Consider the following 19219-nt stretch of genomic DNA (forward strand, 5'->3'; position numbering starts at 1 on the left):
GTGTCAAATATATTACAGTTTCACAAGTTTTAAAGAAATACGACAAGTGGAATAGTTCACTTTCATAGAAATTCAAAATTCAAACAATCACAGTGGATAAACAAACGCCACAAAGGGTTCCATTCAAAGCACAGCACCCAGCCTGCGACTATATGACTTATTCTGAAGTCAGGCTCCGAGCGGAATTGGCACATTTCACCTTTTTTAACAAATCGTCACCTTCAGTTGCATGACAACTTCAATTTTATCAACTGAAAATACTGGACACCTCCTTGTACACTTTGAAGTGCTCTGTATTTGTGGTTTAGGGCTTTAAGCATACACACTTTTTATTTGTTTGCAACAGTAGACTAACTAGCATTTTTTCCCCCACATATGGGTTCTTTTGGTTTTCAAAACATTACAAAATATACCCTAATAGTGTTTCATTTTTTATTTTTTATTTTTTTTTACGATATTACTAATCTCATCTTTCAGATTTGTTTATTCAGATCTGGTATATCCCACTACTGTGCATTTTCAAGCAAACGTTTGGCTCTTTTTTCCAACATATTTGCATACCCTGGAAGCCCTGCAATTAAATGCTGGCTATGTGTAAGGAGGAATTATTCAAAGGGACCGTGATGTTGAAGTCATACAACAGAGTGTTAATTCATGTGGAGCTAATCATGAAGCTGGAGTTCAGTGATATCATTGTCCAAAACCTGCCAGGAGGTAAACATTTTTTCAACGTGGTATACACAGTTCTGCTCCAGGTTTGACATGCTGCATGCCGTAATACTCTGTGAAGCAAAACCATTTCTCAAATTATCCAGTGTGCTTTATGTTTTATGTCTCTATTAGCTGCAGCAATTTTTGTTCTGTACATGTGCTACATCACTAATATCCTTGATTTTATAAGCATGCCTCAAAACACTGGTAGCATTAATAAGGCTAATCTTTTCTTCATAATGGTGTTTCTACAACATCAAAGAGCAATATTGAGGCTGCTTTTATCTGCACCACCACAAAGACTTCAGCCACTAGAATACGGGCCTAATTTGACTTTTCATTTACATTGCACAATAAATGCCTGCTGCTTCCAATTCCCAGGCCCCCTTTGTCACTTAATAACGTTCAAAGTTAACTAAAATGTAATAAACAGTTGCTTTTTACAGAATATCCCATCAGCTGTTTCAAATCAAACCTATTCTTTATTTACTGCTGTCCTTGTTTATTCAGACTTGCAATCTTACATGCACAATCAAATTATGTTTTCGACTAGGCACAGCTAAAATAAACCTCAACAGTGTTAAGGCTGGTATCCCTTTATTTTAAATACAGTCAGCATTCGGATATCCGTTACCCAGATACACGTCAGTCACACTTTACCACCATTGTATTAAGAATAAAATCAATCCCCATTAATATATATAAATATGTAACAAATTAATACACTTACCCTTCACACAAAGCCCATCTCTTCAATGTTACAATGTATTTGTTTATCTGTCACAGCTTGCGTTTTTTTTGTTGTTTTTTCTCGCATGCCAAATCAGTCTTTATTGTGCAGTTACACAGCGTTTCCTCCAGTTTCACCTGACGAAAATACAGCAAAAACAAAGCGAATGAGACAAGCTAGGGCAATGTAAAAGTTAATCATTAAACAGTTTTAAATACTGTGATGCATTCTTTTTTTTTTAATCTGTGATCTTTAATAGCTTTTGTGTATTTTCATTTGCAAGTGAACTGTAACATCAGGGCTTATCAAGCACTATATTCTGCAATTTTGAATACTGGCTTTGGATAATGTTTTAATTCTGGAAACGGATGTTTTTTTTTAAATCTTTCTAAATTGCATTGCCTTTTACGTTTTACATGCCTATGGAACAGGAAAACTGTACATATGAAACAGTATGCTTTATAAATGAGTCTGTTTTAACCAGAGTAATTCCCCATTAAAACCTATGTTGTTTGGCAGGGACATGCTTCCTCAATACATGGTAAACAGAACTCCATTCTAACAGGATCCCTTATAAAAGGAGTGCAGCTGCATTACAGATTGTATAGCCTTGAGCTGGGGCTTTTCACTAGCCTTTGCAAGAACTTCAAAGTTCTTGGCTCCTTGGGTTAGTGATCTAGTCCTGTGAGTGTTTCTGATCCGTGTGCCTGATCCTTTTTGGAGAATTGTGCTGATAAAGCCAGGTCGAATATGATTCAATGCTAAGCAGCTGCCCAGTTAGTCAAACAATGCTAAGCTATCTACAAAGACGAAAGAGCTGCCTGGCCAAACAGAGAGTATGTTGTTGCATCACAAAGAAAATTACAATCCCAATGTACACTTCATATTCTGTTGCAAAGTTGAATGCAATAGAATTTGGTCACATGTCTATGTCACTTTTAATACGAGCTATAATTTCTTTACAATTGATTGGGTTTAAAGTAAGGCTAGTTTTCAAATTGAATTGCCCTTCCCAATTTACCACGCACACTGATATTAAGCATATGGCAGAAGTCTAAGGCTTATCGATGGTAAACAAATAAAATGAGTCCATGTGCCAGTCAATTACCCCACAAACACAAAGGTCTGTACAGATGAAAAAGTCGTAGTAAATGTAAATCTAATATCTTATATTTTCCTAGGTGAAACACGTTATATTAAAGTATATCGTTTTATATGTACACATGTTAAATACAATTATAAATAAGGTGGGAGTATCCCTCACTAGGGAAGAAAGTTGTTTATAAATAACCATCGTGTGCCTGGTTCAGAATTAGAAATTTTTAAATTAACATCCAAATACTGTACTATGACTGCAACAATTTCCGTAATAATTGTAACGCTGTTTTTAATTATCCTATTTATATGTTTTACATAAATAGGTTAACTGCACCAGATGCAAGTTTACATTAAAGGTTTCAACACCATCCAATGCATTCAATTTAAAATCTATTTAAATTCAAAAGTGCAAACACAGATTTTTTTTTTTTTTCCATTAACAAAAACATTGCTTATATAGTCTTCAATGCAATCTATATACCTTGCTGATTATTCTTAAAGGCACTGCAGCTCCAGGAAATCATGGTTATTATAATGTACACACCAACCACAAGAGCCTGCATGCCTTTCAAGGACTATATTACAAAGTGCCTCTTGAATGATCAATGCATCTTATTCGTTTTTTTTACAATTGGATTTGTTCTCTGAACAAAGACCAAGTAAAATGAGGTTGTATTACAGTGCAGTGTGTGCTCTATGAGCACTGCTTTGTCCCAATATAGCAACAAATCCTAAAAATGTTTTAACAAAACATGCCAAAGCCCACGCCTTTAATCAACCCAACATTTGCTTTATAAATTGGCTGCTTTAGATGAGGGAAAAAAAAAATACAACATGAACCTGGTTCACTACACCTTTGAAAGGTGACACTGTGCAACAAACTATTTCCATGTATAACGATTTATATTTCTATCAGCAATTGCGTTCAATGAGGGTGCCTTGATTGCCATACATGTGAATCTATTGAATCTCAAAACAATAATTGTGTGAACATAGTAATTGTTACAGCTGTGTATAATGGTATTTAAAACAGGATTAATTCATTTTTACATATCTGCCCTTACTCTGGTCCCACCACAGTCGGATATGCAACATATTACTGTATGAATGAATTACAAAAAGAGTATATACAGTGCCTTGCAAAAGTATTCAGACCCCTGACCAATTCTCTCATATTACTGAATTACAAATGGTACATTGAAATTTCGTTCTGTTCGATATTTTATTTTAAAACACTTAAACTCAAAATCAATTATACTTTTATCTTTTATAAGTATTTTATCTGAATACTTTTGCAAAGCACTGTATATATATATATATATATATATATATATATATATATATATATATATATATATATATATATATATATATATATATTTTACAGTAATTGGAGCTGACATCTACTCATTGCATACTTATCAAACGTGAAGTTTTGAATGAAACACATGTTATACAGTAGCACACATGTATTTTCATTTCAAAATTTTCCCAACTCCTTCACTGGCTTCTTTCCTGTCAATAACTCAGCTGCTTCCCCTATTGACTGACATAACATGCTTTGACCCAGAAGAGGTGAAATGACCCAGGGAGTGCAGATGCAAACAGATAACCCAAGAACAAAGCATAGCAACCAAGAGATTCCTTTAACCTAAAGGACTACCCGATATCAGGTTTTAAAATGAAAATACATGTGTGCTATTTCAGGGATATGTAACTAATGGTAGTGCAAAATGGCTAAGATTCACAGAATTATTTTGTTAGCTACAATTACTTTAATGCATGTGTTTATTTATAGTTAAGATATTACTTGTATTTTTAGAGGGATGGGGTGGAATTCTAAATAGGAAACGTCCGTTTTTGGACCATAAAAGAAAATAAATTCACATTATGCAGACATGCCACATCATCATGCTATTCTTGACCCCTGCGACTCTGATACACTCCATGCACCTATTATCCTCCATCCACATGCTGGCAGCTCAAGAATTCTGGTAATACAGTATAATGTAAATTCAGTACCTGTTCTCCATGTTTTCCCCAGATAGAAAGCAGTTTGCTTATTCATAGATCATTACAGAAAGAGACACAGAGAGCCATTACTGAAACTTCAGTGGGAAACAGTGTTTGCATTACACAATTAAGGAAGGAGCTGTCCAATATGGAAAGCCTTTTACTGCATGTTAGACTGAATATGCTCGCTTTCAAAATACACACGTTGTTATGGTATTATAAAAGAAATCCTCCCTTCATCCAGGCATTACATCTCAAGTACCTGGGGGTGTTTAACTAATTAGCTATTAAAATGCATCTATTGAGTAGGTGTTAATGATAACTTTGACATTTCTTTTCTCCATTTACACATGTTTTCAAGTTAATAACTACAGTAATTTACTGTATCCCATGACTAACATAAAGCGTTGTGTCCTTGGCACCACAGAGCCAGTTAACAGCCTTTTTTCAATTTAAAGCACTGTATCCATCATCCAGTTTTTTTCATTACAATTATAAATTGAATCATTTAAAAATCTGAGGCTTCGGCTAGCATCCTGTTACATGGTATTGTTGTGTATCTCCATGACAACTGCCAAAAGAAATCTCAGAGAAAAGGAACCTTCAATTGGTTAACACTGAAATAACAGTGAATAAACCATATGAAATGGGTTTAAGGTCAGCTGTATGCTATTCATGTGAACGGATCAAAGCGTTTTAAGTTTTATTGCTATTTTGATAGGACCTGTCCAGTTTAATGAATGTAAAATGTGGTAAAGCTGATGAATGTGTGGTAGATACTATGATACGATCTAATTCTTGTCAGGACACGGTGGAATCAGTTTCTTATAGAATGCTGTGGGATAACAGTAGTCCAACTAAACCCATTGAGTATTGGTCTGGGTACTGTATACTTGGTATGCTACTTTCATAGACTTCACATGATCTAGTCACAGATCCAAATTGTATTTATCACTGTTGAACTCAAACAGTTTTAGGAAAAAGCACTGTACACAATACAGTATTGTTTTAAATAAGCACAAATCATATTTTGAGATTTGATATTTGTGTGTTACCCCCCCATTAAAAAATCGGGTTGATTTGGTGCATTATGTGTATGCAGATGTAGTTTACTTTGCACTTGCTCAATTCGTAGTGATAAATGTAACGGCCATGATATTTGTAATTAAACTGGGTAACTACAGCGTTAAGGTCCCACTTGGGGAAGCCTGAAAACCACCGATATTTTTTTTTAGCCAAATCCTGTGTGGGTATAAATGTAATTATTGCACTGCCACCTGCTGGAACTAGAGAAAGTTGACATACTGTACAATACAACTAAAGGTACAGTAAAATGTATGGGGAAAGTCCAGCAGAGAAACAAATCAAGCATGATAGGCTGTAACATGAAACCAACAGTACAGAGGTATTTGTGGACATTCACATATAACACGTTACAGTTCATTTAAAATAAACTGTCAGTTTGGTTTACAATAAATCGCACATATACTCCTGACCATGGAAATGAAGGAGGTGGTTCTTTGAAATTGGGAGAATTTCAATATTCTGGGGTGTATACTGTTCAAGATGACAATATCTCACAGATCCCCCTCCCCCTCCTTTGGCAGGGAAATAAATACTCCCTGCGATTTCGTTTTGTTCATTCTGAGCTATGTGTATTACCACAGATGGGAGTTCCACTATAACCAGGTTGCAGGGATCCATGAGAAAGAGCAGCCATTGTCAACACAGAATGCAAACGTGCAGAAAGAGCCTGGATGATTCCCATTTCCCTTTGTTTTCACTTACCTTAGGTCTCAGTCAGCCTCCTAAGAAATTCTGATTCATGATTGAGCATGGCCCCTCTTCACCTAGTGTTTCGATATTTAAATGCCCTTTTAATTGAAGATCGAAATCTTAAATATGTATTCAAAGTTGTTCAGAATTTTCTGTGAAATCTTGTTAATGTTTCTGTTTTTAAATATTGACATTTGTTTATTTATCTAGGTTCCCCTTAAGTAAACACTTGTGTAAATATATATTTTTTGTTGTTAGTACTGGTATTACTGTGATAAGGAATTATACTATAACATATCTGCTTAAAGGCCCTGAACGTTACATCTTACAACGTTACACCTAATTCGCCTCACCTGCACCTGCTTACTTTGCTGAGCACGTTGCTGGCTACACAGATCACGTGGGCCGAGTAACCACATGACTTCCCCGGTTCCGGAAAATACAGGAAGAAAACAAAGAAACGGTCAGAGAAGACAGCGGGTTGGTTTTCTGTCTGATTTTATGTTTTATCATAACGATGTCGATGTCTGCGTTTCAGAAGGTGACACTCGTCTCCTGTCTCGTTCTGTGTGTTTCCCTGCTCCTTCCCAAAATGCTTGTATCCACAGGGAAGAAGGAAGCAGGACAGCAGGAGGGTAAGGTTTCAAATGCACAACTGCGCCCCATTCATTGTCTCCCTTAATATTTCTGGATATAGTTGTTATTTTAAAAATCAAATTGCAGCGGACAATCCAACGGTGTATAAACTAATTGTGAATTTGGAATGATTGAAAACAATAAAAAGGTTCGGTGACAACGTTCAGCATCTTTCTCATTTTAAATTCAGCTGGTGTAAATTGAAACAGCACGGTATGGAAAACATCATTTAAATGAAACACGTCAGTCTCTCTAAACAATAGTCAGTAGCAGTTGTTTTCTAAAAACGTATACCTAAATACAAGTTTGTTAAATCATACATAGAATTCAATGGAATTCACTCTTTTAAACGTGTAATATTAACCCCTTCTAATCCACCCGGTGTTCCTAATGTAACCATGTGTTTTTAGATAGCCACATAAACGGTATTTGTTTTGTTCCTGTTTGTTTTGTTCTACCTTTCTCCAATAAAGCCATATAGAATCCCTGTCATGATTTGTATTTTCGTTTATTTATGTTTCACCCTGTCCCCTGTATTGCTTCCTATCTCTAAATATCAGATTTTACAACTATTTGTATATAAAAAAAAATACTTTCATTGATTATAATTAGGTTTCATTTTGGACCCATTTTTTCTAAGCTTGGTAACTTTCTGTACAGTATCAAATTTGAGCATATTTAAGTAAATGATATAACTTCACTAAACATAACAGAAGATTCAATTTAATTTGAAACACAAAAAATGAAGGACATGTTAAATAAAGTTTACTAGTTTCTTTAGATAGATACTACCCTTCTCCAAGTATGACATTCATGGAGACTATCCTGCCAGTCACTATGACAGAAGTCTATTCTGGGTATTTTAAAATGGAGCACAGGTCATCTCTTGTATTTACAGCAGGGCCAGGTCGATTCCCTCCCACAATGCACCGCCAAAAGATGTCCATCCCCAAGTCCCACAACGCAGAGGCTGTGGCCATGGCAAAGGGGGGCAGTGGAGGAGGGACGGGAGGGGGGAGAACCAGTTTCATGGCACAGATCATACCAGTATACGGATTTGGAATCCTATTATACATCTTATACATCCTCTTCAAGGTATGCTGTATTCCAGTACTTACATGCCACTGGGGTCTGTGTTAGTGATCTGTCCAGTGGTTGATCTACTGTACTTATACTTATTGTTTAACTCCCATGATCCCATTGGGTGTTTTACCCATATTTCTTTATTGATCCACTGCCTTAACATTACTATATACAGTACAGAGTACAATGAAAATATAGTGAAATGCATTTTATTGCGGTTACAAAATTAACAAAACCAAAAATATATTGTAGTCAGCTTTTAAACACTATGTGTTTCACAGCAAAGTTTATCACAGAATAATGTTCTGATGCAGTTTTCTTAGAAGTTAGAAATTTGTTGTATTGATTGCACAAATCTGTTTGCAAAGTTTCCAAATGTAGTGTACAGCATTTTTAATGTGCTACACTTGCAGTACCCTCTAGTGGCAATTGCGTGCAATGCAGTGCTCATACTCCATTTTTTTTTTGTAACACTAAAACAATGTCTGCCAATTCATAATGAATTCCAACTGAATATCACACTTCCTCTGAGTTTTGAAGTAATTCATTTTTAGAACAGGAGCCTGCCCCGCCTTGAAATCATTACTATTTGCTTATCTCTATTTTTCTTATTTGTGATTTGTTTAATATGTGTATCCACCTCCATTTTTGATATGTAATGCACCTATTTGAGAATAATAACATACCATGATAACGGTACCACATGTCACACTCAAAATTACGCCTCCTAAAGAAAATGTCTATGTTTTATGTTTTTCAGATTACCTCCAAGGGCACAAATGCCAAACTTGATCAGAGATTCCCTGCTTTAAATACCAGAAACACGAAAACGAAAATCAGTACGTGTCAGTTAAAGTAAAGCTTAAAATTACAGCATACTGGTTAGGGTTTAAATTAAGCATTATAAAGTTATGCCAGTCTTCCTAGCATACCCGCAACCGTGTGAAAAAAAACAAACTTTACAGTCTAGGGAATAGGTAGTCTGCTGAATACTTGTGACAATATATATATAGATATATATATATTATATATCTTATATATATATATATATATATATATATATATTCTGTTTACGCCCGCTTAAATGTTTTATTGTTTAAATTAAGCAGACACATGTTTCAACAACAGTGATTTACTCAGTGTACTTGTTTTAATATGATGTAATATAACATCTTTTAAACTGACAGCTGTACATCTTTTTAATTCCACTTCCTGTGGGAGGTCTGCGCAAACAGGCCCCCTATTGCAAGTAAAATATCAAGTATCTGAGCATGAGCTTGTCTGATAAGGTACATTAAAAGCATGTCAATTCACAGGTTATGTGTTCCTTTGTCATACCTGGATTAGTAGATGGTGTATTGTAATGTCATATCAGGACAGTGGAATCTTATTATATTGTCTGCAAGGTTAGTTAGTTTGACTCATCAGTCGGATTGAGAGAGAGGGACATGACAGATAAAGAAACGCGTCGGCAGCAGCGCTTTCTGACTAATGTATCTCCAATCATCTTCTTTTCAGCGAATTATGAACTCGCCAAGCTTCAGGAGAAATTGAAAGAGACAGAGGAAGTGATGAAGACGATCGTCTCCAAAGTGGAACACAATCCTGACAGGTAAGAGATTAGCTTTGCAGTTCATCCCGGTTTCTTTCTCATGAAACAAAAAAACAAAATCATTTTACATAGTTGTAATGGCTTTAAAAGCCAGGTTATTAAAACAATATAATCTCGCAAAATCCATAATCCACATTTAGACATGTTATGTTTTTAGGGTTATTCTAATACCAGTTTAACTTTTTAGTGATTACGTCGGGTTTTTGCACCCCAATTATGTCTTGTTGGCTATTTTTACATCCATTTCTGTACACATTTTGCCCTTCTACAAAAGCCAATATTTTATATTTTCATTTCAAAAGCAGCAGCTAACAAGTAATGTAGATAACAATTTCTGTACTTATTTTGCCATTATTGCAGCATTATCTATTCTTGCAAAATATCTTGTTAGTTATTCAGAGGCATCCGTTATAAAAGTTTACTATATTAAAAGCATAGCAAAGTGTAATACAGAATAGTGAATGCATTGTAAAGAATAGAGAGGTATGATAAAGCATATTAATAAACATGGCAAACCAGGATAAACTATGGTAAATGCATAGTATAACCATGGAAAAAAAAGCATGGGAACTTGTGGTAAACTTTTATAAAGATGTGGTTGAGTGGCCAAGACGTATGTTAGCAGAGTTCTAGATAAACAAAAAAAAAGACATGGTTACAGAGTTTAAGTAGTTTCTATACCATGCTGTATTTCATTTAATGTCCCCGATGTTTTCAAAGAGGTGTATCTGTTCTGTAAACTGGTGTATTTACTAGAAAAAAGTACTGCCTTTCATTACCTAACAAAGTGTAAAGTTAGGTTTTCTTGAGCCTCTAGTACTAGATATGTAATGTAGTATTTGTCAGTATAAATGACTGTTTCTGTTTTTATTGATTAAAGTAATCTGAACGGTTGGGTTTGCTGGTCCACAGTGTATGCCATGATTAATTTCCTCACCCGGTGTGTTCCGATTACAGGATTAAAAGTGTCACTTCAGAGCACAACGAAAAATTACTTCGACAGCTAAAAGAAATCACTCGGGCGATGCAGGAGGGAAAGCTCATCGAGGAAATCTCCCCCAAGAAGGAGGCTGAGGAAGGCCCATACATGGAGGACTGGGAAGGTAGTGTACAGTAAATGTTGACTACAAAAGATGTATTTTTTATAATAGAATATGCTCTTTATGTTTAACATGTATGACTGAGCAGCCTTCAGTTAAGTACATCCTGTGTATAACATGCACTACTTGTATATTAATAAGCAACATGTATTAATGTAATAGAATATAATAGTCTTTATAAACATATTTCTGCTTATAAAGGCTTTAATGTTTCATTCAGCCCGGAAAAGCAACACATGAACATGAACTAGCTTTACATCCTAATTTCATGCACAGGCTTTCGGTATGTGTTAAAACGGATGCCCAACTCAAATAAAACATCTCAAAACAACAAATATAATTACTTCCATAGCCTTCATGGCCTTATGTGATTCAGTATTGAATACTGTGCTTAAAGGGTACAGTATGTGTGATATATATATATATATATATATATATATATATATATATATATATATATATATATATATATATATATATATTATATATATATATATATTTATATATATTTTTTTTTTATAAAGGTTATCCTGAGGAAACCTTCCCTATCTATGACGAACTGGCCTGCTGCAGACATAAGTACGACACAATTGTGGTGGATCACTTCAACCTGGATCAACCAACTGCCGAAGAGTTAGCTGAAAGAGTGGGGGAAATAGAAACCATGGCCCAGGAGGAAGATACTGCAGGTCAGGATATTGATGGGAAGAGATGGAAACAAACCAGCTTCTGTGAGCAAGAAGATCTCTCCCATTATAATGAAGATGAAGAACAAGAGGATTACGGCGAGTGTGAAGAAGAGGACCCAGCAGTCATAGCCGAGAACATTGGCTTTACTTGTTACAGCTTTAGTGATGAGGAGGAGCTGTGCAGGGACCTCTCTGGTGCGGAGGACACTGCTGATAAGACCCACAAAGAAACTGAAACTGCAAGAGAAGAGCCATTTGGAATGATCAGAAAGCGCAACAGGAAAGGAACGCAGTGAACTGGGTTCGAACAGGATAACCTAAAACATATCCATAGTACATGAGTCATTGTTTTTCAGTCCCAAAATAATACATGTTTAAAGGAGTGCTGGCCAAGGTTTGAAAATCAATTTTTTTACCTCTTATTAGCGCGAGAAATATTCCCACTCCCTACTGCCGCCTTCCGTTGAAGAGCTTCTGGTGCTTTGCTTGTCTTTCATATGTAGACATTTCAAAACAATGATATGTTTCAGTTTAATTCACTTAAATGGTGGCCTACAGGTAAGGTACAAGTATGCAGCTGCTTATCTATGGCATGGCTTAGCTATGGGTTAAGTCTCCGCATGAGAGATGCAAAGGAAGTGCATGTAGCTTCATACCGCTTCTTTTTCTCATGCAACACTAAGCTTTCCTTTAGCTGAACTCACACCACAGTCCCACATGAAGTAAGACAGAAAGAATGCATACTCCTGAAACAAGAAAAAGGATGTGTCTTTTTAGCATGTTGCTGCTCACTTACAGCCTTCTCTTTAGTTTCAGTTACAGTGAGGCAGCCATTTCCTCCCTCCCCATACTTCACACCTTTCCACTATTAAATACAAGTGAAGTGCCTACAAACTCCCTACCCCCCTAATTTTATTGCGTTTCGACCATAAATAAACCAATTTAACTGTACTGTATATAAATGTACACTCATTATTTTGCAAATGTCCTGTACCCTGTCTTACTTTTTTTTAATTGATTTAAATCACTTTAGCTCTAAACACTGTCATTGTTTAAATAATTTAAATGATTCCTGGTAAATTTCCATTATTTTTATTGTACTGTAAACCTGAGTTTATGTACCGTATAACTGTTTAATTTATTTATTTATGTATTTATTTATATAATTACTTTGCTGTCTTGGTCTTGTAGGAAACAGCACAAGGATATTTACAGTATTACTAAGTCAGTGTGGTTTTCATAATAAATTGTAAAAGCTTATCTTTCAGAACATAGATTAGGTTCAGTAATGTGCACGAGGACATCAAAATCTAATTTGTGTTAGAAAAGATCACTTAAGGTAAGGTTAGAAAATGCAAATTGCATGTTGCAGCACAAACATTTAGAACTAAGAGTGGTTTAACAGTAGAGTAATTGTTTATATATTCACATTCATAGTTCATGTGGAGTGCAATATACTTTGTACGTTTACAATGTAGCAGTGCCTATGGAGTTGCTAGATCCAAATGCTTAGAAATTCCGTGTCATCGCTACACTCAATAAATTTGTTTTAGAAAACTGCATTTTATTGTATGTGTTTTTTTTTTCCTACTTAGTCTACATTATGACTAACTATGAAAAGTTTATTTGTGCATTAATTATTAATTGATTCATTGATAGTTTGTAACCCTTTTCTATTAATTTACTCCAGGTTTAAAATGAAGACCCCTAATTAAATATGTTCTGTTTTCTTTGCTTTAAATGATCAAATGATTGTGTGAATGGGAGAGAATGAATCTGAGCTGCAAATCTACCTCCTGACCAGGAAGGGCGCCAAGTAAGGTTGGTGGTACGCCTTCGCAGGAATGGGCTGACTCGATGGTAGGATGGAACTGGAAATCGTAGCTGTAAGACTGCAGAACAGCTCTATTGTGATCAGCTGTGTTGTGCACAGCGATTGGACAGAGTGTTGGTGAGGTGCTGATCACAGGGAGGAGTACAAAGGGGATGCAGCTGCGGGAATATAACCCCTTACGCTGACAAGCTGGAGTGTTGCCTGTTTGTTTTGTATTTTGGCAGTTGAAGCAACAGAGCCAGCACAACCCACAGAGCATTTGCACTGCTACACCACCTCAACCTGCACTTTCCCTTAGAGCATCTGCACTGCCACACCACCTCAACCTGCACTTTCCCTTAGAGCATCTGCACTGCCACACCACCTCAACCTGCACTTTCCCTTAGAGCATCTGCACTGCCACACCACCTCAACCCGTGCTTGCACCTGTGGATTATAACGTGTGATTACTGTTTATTATTTGGGAACCCTTCTTTTGTTTGGGACTGCAATCCCATTGTCTATCATCCCCAATACCATTGTTGGTAGCAGGGATAACATTTGCAATCAAACAGGAAGTTTTTTTTTTTTTTTTTTTTTTTTTTTTTTGTAGTTACACCCATTGATTCATTCCTGCATCACTCACATCATGATAGATTGTTGGAAAATAAACATGTAAATAATGCATTTGTTGGAACTTAAGATACCACATTGTACAGGTATATACTTGGTATAGTAATTACTTTGCAACTGAATCTGCATTTTGAGTATTCATTTGCTCACTTTTAACATTTTTAAAATAAAAATAAAAATATTTTCTTTTGGTTGTCCCTCATCAAAGAGGTTTTTCAGAGCTATTTAGTACAAATTACAGTTTTGATGAACACTATTTCCGGAAGCATTTAATTACTATAAAAACAGATTGCCAACCCCTTGCCCAAAACCAACACATACTACAATAATGAAATGTATTTGTACCAACTGTAATCATCAGAAAACTGTGAATAAAATATGATGCAGAATTTTTAAAAATTGACATTATCATTTAAACTTTTATTTTATTCAGCACTAATGTACTGCATTTAAACAAACACTGTACATAGAACAGCATACACCTTTTACATGAATTACAATAAAATACTAAACTCTTGCACATACATAATGAAACACAGTTATTTTTTTCCATGTGTTTCCTTGGTAAAGTTTAAAAAGTTACTTCTATGAAAAGCACAGTTTTGCAGTATCATCTAGATGTCCAAATACAAAAAAAAAAAAAAAAAAAAAAAAACACAAAATAGGTTTGACCACAGGACAGGACATTTTTTTTGGTGCAAGACTTGGTGAACTTGCTCAAGGCATTTCAGAAGAGAAAGGTAGGACCAACATTTGTTCTTAATATTCAATGTAGGAATTGAACCTTTTGATGTGAATGTTGTTTGTTTTGATGTTTGTAAATCCTTCATTCGTAGGCAACTGCATGAGAGTTGTGAGATTGTGAATTGCTGAAGTAAGGCTTGTGGTGTGCAGAGGGTTCACAAGGCTTGGCTTCAGAAAAAAAACATCAGCACCTCCTGTAATACGAGACCAACCCTGAAATCCTTCATTGAAAACATGCATTAAAAAAAACAAACAAAAAAGGAAGTTTGCAAAACAAACTGACATGTGAATTGGCGATCGCATACTGGACACCACAAGCAAGTGTCTTAACCACTGTGAAAAGAGGCTCCCCTGCACATGTAGCTACAGAGTTTATAACCTCATCACACAAACAACTGAAGTGCTTTCATTAGACACGCCATAGACTGAATCCAATATGCAATTTCAATGTGTGCAAGACTCAGTGAACCAAGAAACCAACCTTGTAGTGGACAGTGTAAGCTTGTAAGACCTTAGTGTGCTCTGATTTTGAAAAACAATTTTTGTCCGATTGGTAATCAAAAAAGAGTTTATCCTTTAAAATTCAATATAAATGATAAAATAACTTTAATACTAGGTGCATAGACTTACTTTAAAGTTTGCTCTAAACTGTTTTTGTTTAGAATATTGTCTTACTGGTGTTATAGACTGTGTACATCAAGAACTAATGAGTGCAAATATAGTAAAAAAAACAGTGCATTCTCATGTAATTGATTTTTTTTTTTTGTTCTTTATGAAAAATGAGTGTAATGGTATTATAAAAGAATGTCCATTCAAGCTTTTTTTTAGGATTGCTGGAACATGATCTGTGGGAAGCTAAAACTGCATCAAACCTTTTAATTTCAGCCTAGCATTAATACAGTAATAATAATAATAAAAAAACAATTATGAAATCACTTCAAATATAACACTGCATTAACTTTCTGTATTCCCAAAGGCACACTATTTACATCTATATTACATACATCTTAAAATCACAGCTACCGTGCTTTACACAGTGAAATGTATATTTTCAATCAAAATGTAAACCGAAAAAGAAGAGCAAGCTATGGCTTTCTCTCTAAATCCTTCTCTAAAATATTTGACTGTACACAATAGGGGATTTCAAATAAAATAAACATTTAAAAGATGGGTGAAAACCTTCCCTTCGATCCTCCTATTCAAATTCTAACATTAACATTTGTGTTCCTTATTACTAAACAACTTTACCAACATTTAAAAATCAGGTCCAAAATGTATTTTAAATATTCACGAGGATAATTTTACAAAAATAAAACAATTGATGTTATTCAAAGATATACAGTACATATGATTCCAGATGTACTGTACGTCAACACACATTTGTTTTTTTTTATTTGGTTATGCCGCAATGAGTGTGTTTTTTTATCACTTACACATGTAGCTGGAGAAAGTATTATGTGTAATATGCATAATTCATCCATTTATAATTCCTTTATATGTATTAGTCTGGGTTAAGGCTAACAGATTAGAAATGTTAATTCTCAAAAAGGAAAGAAATCATTAACTTGAACAAGAAGCGTCCCATACGAGGCTGCAGACAAATTCATATTTAAACTGACATGCACTTCAGATAGTTTTGTGTATTAGAAACAGCTTCCAGTGTGCAATGCTAAAAGATAGGCAACACAGTCACTAGAAGCTTAACTTGCTGTGTTGAAACCAGCAATGTGGCAACTGAATATTTACTGTACAATACACAGTATCCTATAGCTTTAAAAAGAAATCTATTAACATAACATTAAAATTACATAAAATTTACATTGTCAGTATTCAGTATGCCAAAGGTTGCATTTACTGGATTTAAGATAACTGTTTTTGGTTTGGTGCCAACTAGACTTTTAAGAGTAAGTAGCAGGGTTCCAAAAAATATAGCGTTACACTTCCCCAGGTGTTAGTAACGTACCTGTAATTTTTCTTTTCATTGCTTCATTGTTACCGTAAGTCCTTGTCTGCACTTGTTGGGTGCCTAGCCAATGGCTGAATCTCAATGAGGTGAGCAATCCCCCCATAATCTTCCTCCTAAACCCCTGTGGTCCCCAAGCCAGATCACATGACTCACACTGCACTCCAAGTGCTTCTACTAGGAACACCAAATAATGTATATACAAACTATTCCATGTTGGCTTATCATTTTTCATTAAAAAAAAAAAAACAAGAGTAGAGTTGTTTTCAAGGATATTTATCATACCGTAATAATAACGTTAAAATCAATTACCATTGCAAATCCTTACAATTTGTCAATGTTTGTTTTTTTTTTTGATCCAGTTCTGTCATTACAGTAAATCTCACCTTGCTCTATGTGTCGTTTCCTGCACTGAAAAAAAAACCCAAAACAAAAAAAAAACTGACAAATATACTGACAGGTTCTAACCATTTTTCAAAAATTAATTGTGAGTGAATGCTGTCTATGCTTTTGAGAGATCACTTAAACAGAAATCTCAAGCATCACCAGTTTTCTCATGAATTGTGAGTCATATACTACATGTATACTGCTAAACCTGCAAAACAGTATCCTATATTCACAACAGTCAACATACTGTATTAAATACAGTACATATTACTGTATCAGAACTCACATACATGCTTATCTGACTGATTGTTTTTCTTTAGCGCTCTACTGGAAAACAATCAGGTTCATAATCTACTGGTCTTCTTTAGGCAACAAATCAACAGGACGTTTGTGATCGAGGCACAGTAATGAAGAGCAAGATAATAATTCTGCAGAATCAGTGAATTGCTGTTTGTGTTTTACCTCGTCCATCCACGGGTTTCTTTGATAATGTAATAGACATCCGTCTGAACCACATTTTGTCACAGGGAAGGGTAATGAATCTCAGGCAGTGTGTGAAATATGGGCTGCCTCCATTGAAAGCGTGGTTTGTTCTGTGGGAATGGGGATGGGGTGGGATGTTCTTACTCTTTACTCGCAGGCCAGCTTGCTATCAAAGCTAGAGAGGGCGATAGCAAAGGCCTGAATCGCACACATGGGGTAATTGTAGTCCATTGTGAAAACATCTTCAGCCACCCGACCAAACTGCATCACTATGTAATCAGCTGAAATAATAATAATTAAAAAAAAGTATTTGAGTATGAAGAAGACTGGCATCAGGTACCTCTAAGCAAAACTTACCACATAACAATTTCAATGCCTATTGACAAAATGCTACAGTAAGTATAGTACATGGTGATGTTAGTTTAATATATAGTGCAAAGGACAACTCATCTGGTATTAACAATATTTGTTAAGGGAACATCTTGTTAACTGAAAATGTTACTGTGCTAATAATACTAACAATTAATTCAAAAGACTCTGAAATCTGAACAAATTCCTTTTTTTCGCCATGTGCAACTGCTCCCTGTGGCTATCCATTAAAAAGTGTTCCATTTGGTAGTTTGTAGGAAATATTGAATAGAAAATTACAAAGAAGTTGCTAGGGCAACTGACTGGTAACCTGCGTGCACCACTTCAAGAGAAGTGAGATTAAGGTTGTAGCAGAGACACCCTCCACCATGAATATAAGATGCAAACAGCAGGGGCTCGGACAGCAAGTTTCCATACTTACGATCGTTGTCGTGGATGATCTGGAAATTCTTGACTGACGCCTGCGTGACTCTGCCGTGGAAATTCAGGACATAGGACTGGGTGTCATCGTTCCACACCGGGGTTTTATTGTGCAGCTCAATGATGCTCTCTGTGCTTTTGTTCTGCCATCTTGCCAGCAATGACTCATGCTCCTTAGCCCACATTTTCAAAAATTGAAGAAAAACAAACAAACAAGAAGCATTACTTCCAGAAGGTGAATGTTAAATCTGCTGCTGGAAGCTGTGTAGTCGTCCCTAGCTGGTGTGCGCCTCATTGACTGGAAATGGTATCATAATCATGTGTTGCCTCCATCTTAATGTTCAGCATGACAGGTCCAATCTCTTCATTTAATACATTGGATTGGGGTTTACTCCATTTGCTTTGGTCTAATACCCTTTAACAACTGTTACTGATCATAGTCCTCATCATGACATTACCAGTTAGGTACAATAACGCAGATAACTCTCTACATTACAAAGTCATGAATTATTTCAGCAAGAGGAAATACTAGTAGATGTATTCGTATTGATATTCTTATTCTTGTTATAACAATAACATTTTAAAATGAATCTAGAAATGACTGGATTGTAGGTGTCTTCAAGGCCCTGTTGTGTTTTGTCTATGAAGTTGACCAATTCTATTTGAATTAAGAATATAAAGCAGAATTGCTTATCTGACTTACATTTCGTGGTCTGATTGAAACTCTTTCATGGTCCATATTCATTCCAGGTATAATGACACTCATTTTACGGGGCCCTTTGAAACCTAATACGTTTGTTTCCTAAAAAAATAGAAAAAAGTAAATAATTGTTTGTTTCTAATGTACAATATCTGTGCATTAGTTATGCAGTTCTGGATGCATTTCTAGTGATACTACTCGTGTCAAGTTAGAACTGCTATTCACAGTTTAACCACCGGGGTCTCATTGCTTTGCAGTT

At 35.5% G+C, this 19219-nt stretch overlaps 2 protein-coding genes across 7 annotated transcripts in view; one reads left to right on the forward strand and one right to left on the reverse strand.

The window, feature by feature from the left end:
* The first annotated feature begins 6766 nt into the window (after positions 1-6766).
* LOC121329614 (protein RIC-3-like) lies at positions 6767-13010 on the forward strand. 3 transcript variants are annotated; one of them, XM_041275283.1, is made up of 6 exons: positions 6767-6808; positions 7863-8059; positions 8808-8886; positions 9566-9659; positions 10617-10762; positions 11284-13010. In XM_041275283.1, the coding sequence occupies exons 2-6, from the start codon at positions 7889-7891 to the stop codon at positions 11742-11744; spliced, it is 951 nt and encodes a 316-aa protein (XP_041131217.1). In that variant the 5' UTR covers positions 6767-6808; positions 7863-7888; the 3' UTR covers positions 11745-13010. The 3 variants fall into 3 exon arrangements, with proteins under 3 accessions (XP_041131217.1, XP_041131214.1, XP_041131216.1); XM_041275280.1 differs by having other exon boundaries at positions 6770-6963; XM_041275282.1 differs by having other exon boundaries at positions 6770-6963; positions 7866-8059.
* A 1367-nt stretch (positions 13011-14377) lies between these two features.
* LOC121329592 (tubby protein-like) overlaps positions 14378-19219 on the reverse strand; it is a 53853-nt gene continuing 49011 nt past the window's right edge. For all 4 annotated transcript variants that reach the window (XM_041275252.1, XM_041275250.1, XM_041275253.1 and 1 more), the window contains 3 exons: positions 18964-19062; positions 18262-18433; positions 14378-17752 (listed from right to left, as the gene is read on the reverse strand). In XM_041275252.1, coding sequence (XP_041131186.1) covers positions 17619-17752; positions 18262-18433; positions 18964-19062 — 405 coding nt within the window. In that variant the 3' untranslated portion in view covers positions 14378-17618. The remainder of the gene's footprint in view (positions 17753-18261; positions 18434-18963; positions 19063-19219) is intronic.

This window comes from Polyodon spathula, chromosome 17 (assembly GCF_017654505.1).
Source record: "Polyodon spathula isolate WHYD16114869_AA chromosome 17, ASM1765450v1, whole genome shotgun sequence".
Taxonomy (NCBI): domain Eukaryota; kingdom Metazoa; phylum Chordata; class Actinopteri; order Acipenseriformes; family Polyodontidae; genus Polyodon; species Polyodon spathula.

What these genes read in the sequence shown, in the direction of transcription:
- LOC121329614 (XM_041275280.1), top strand. Translation starts at nt 6,846, where the DNA reads ATGTCGATGTCTGCGTTTCAGAAGGTGACACTCGTCTCCTGTCTCGTT. An exon ending in AAACACGAAAACGAAAATCA is followed by an intron (nt 8,887 to 9,565) that starts GTACGTGTCAGT and finishes TCTTCTTTTCAG; the next exon opens with CGAATTATGAACTCGCCAAG. An exon ending in GTGGAACACAATCCTGACAG is followed by an intron (nt 9,660 to 10,616) that starts GTAAGAGATTAG and finishes TTCCGATTACAG; the next exon opens with GATTAAAAGTGTCACTTCAG.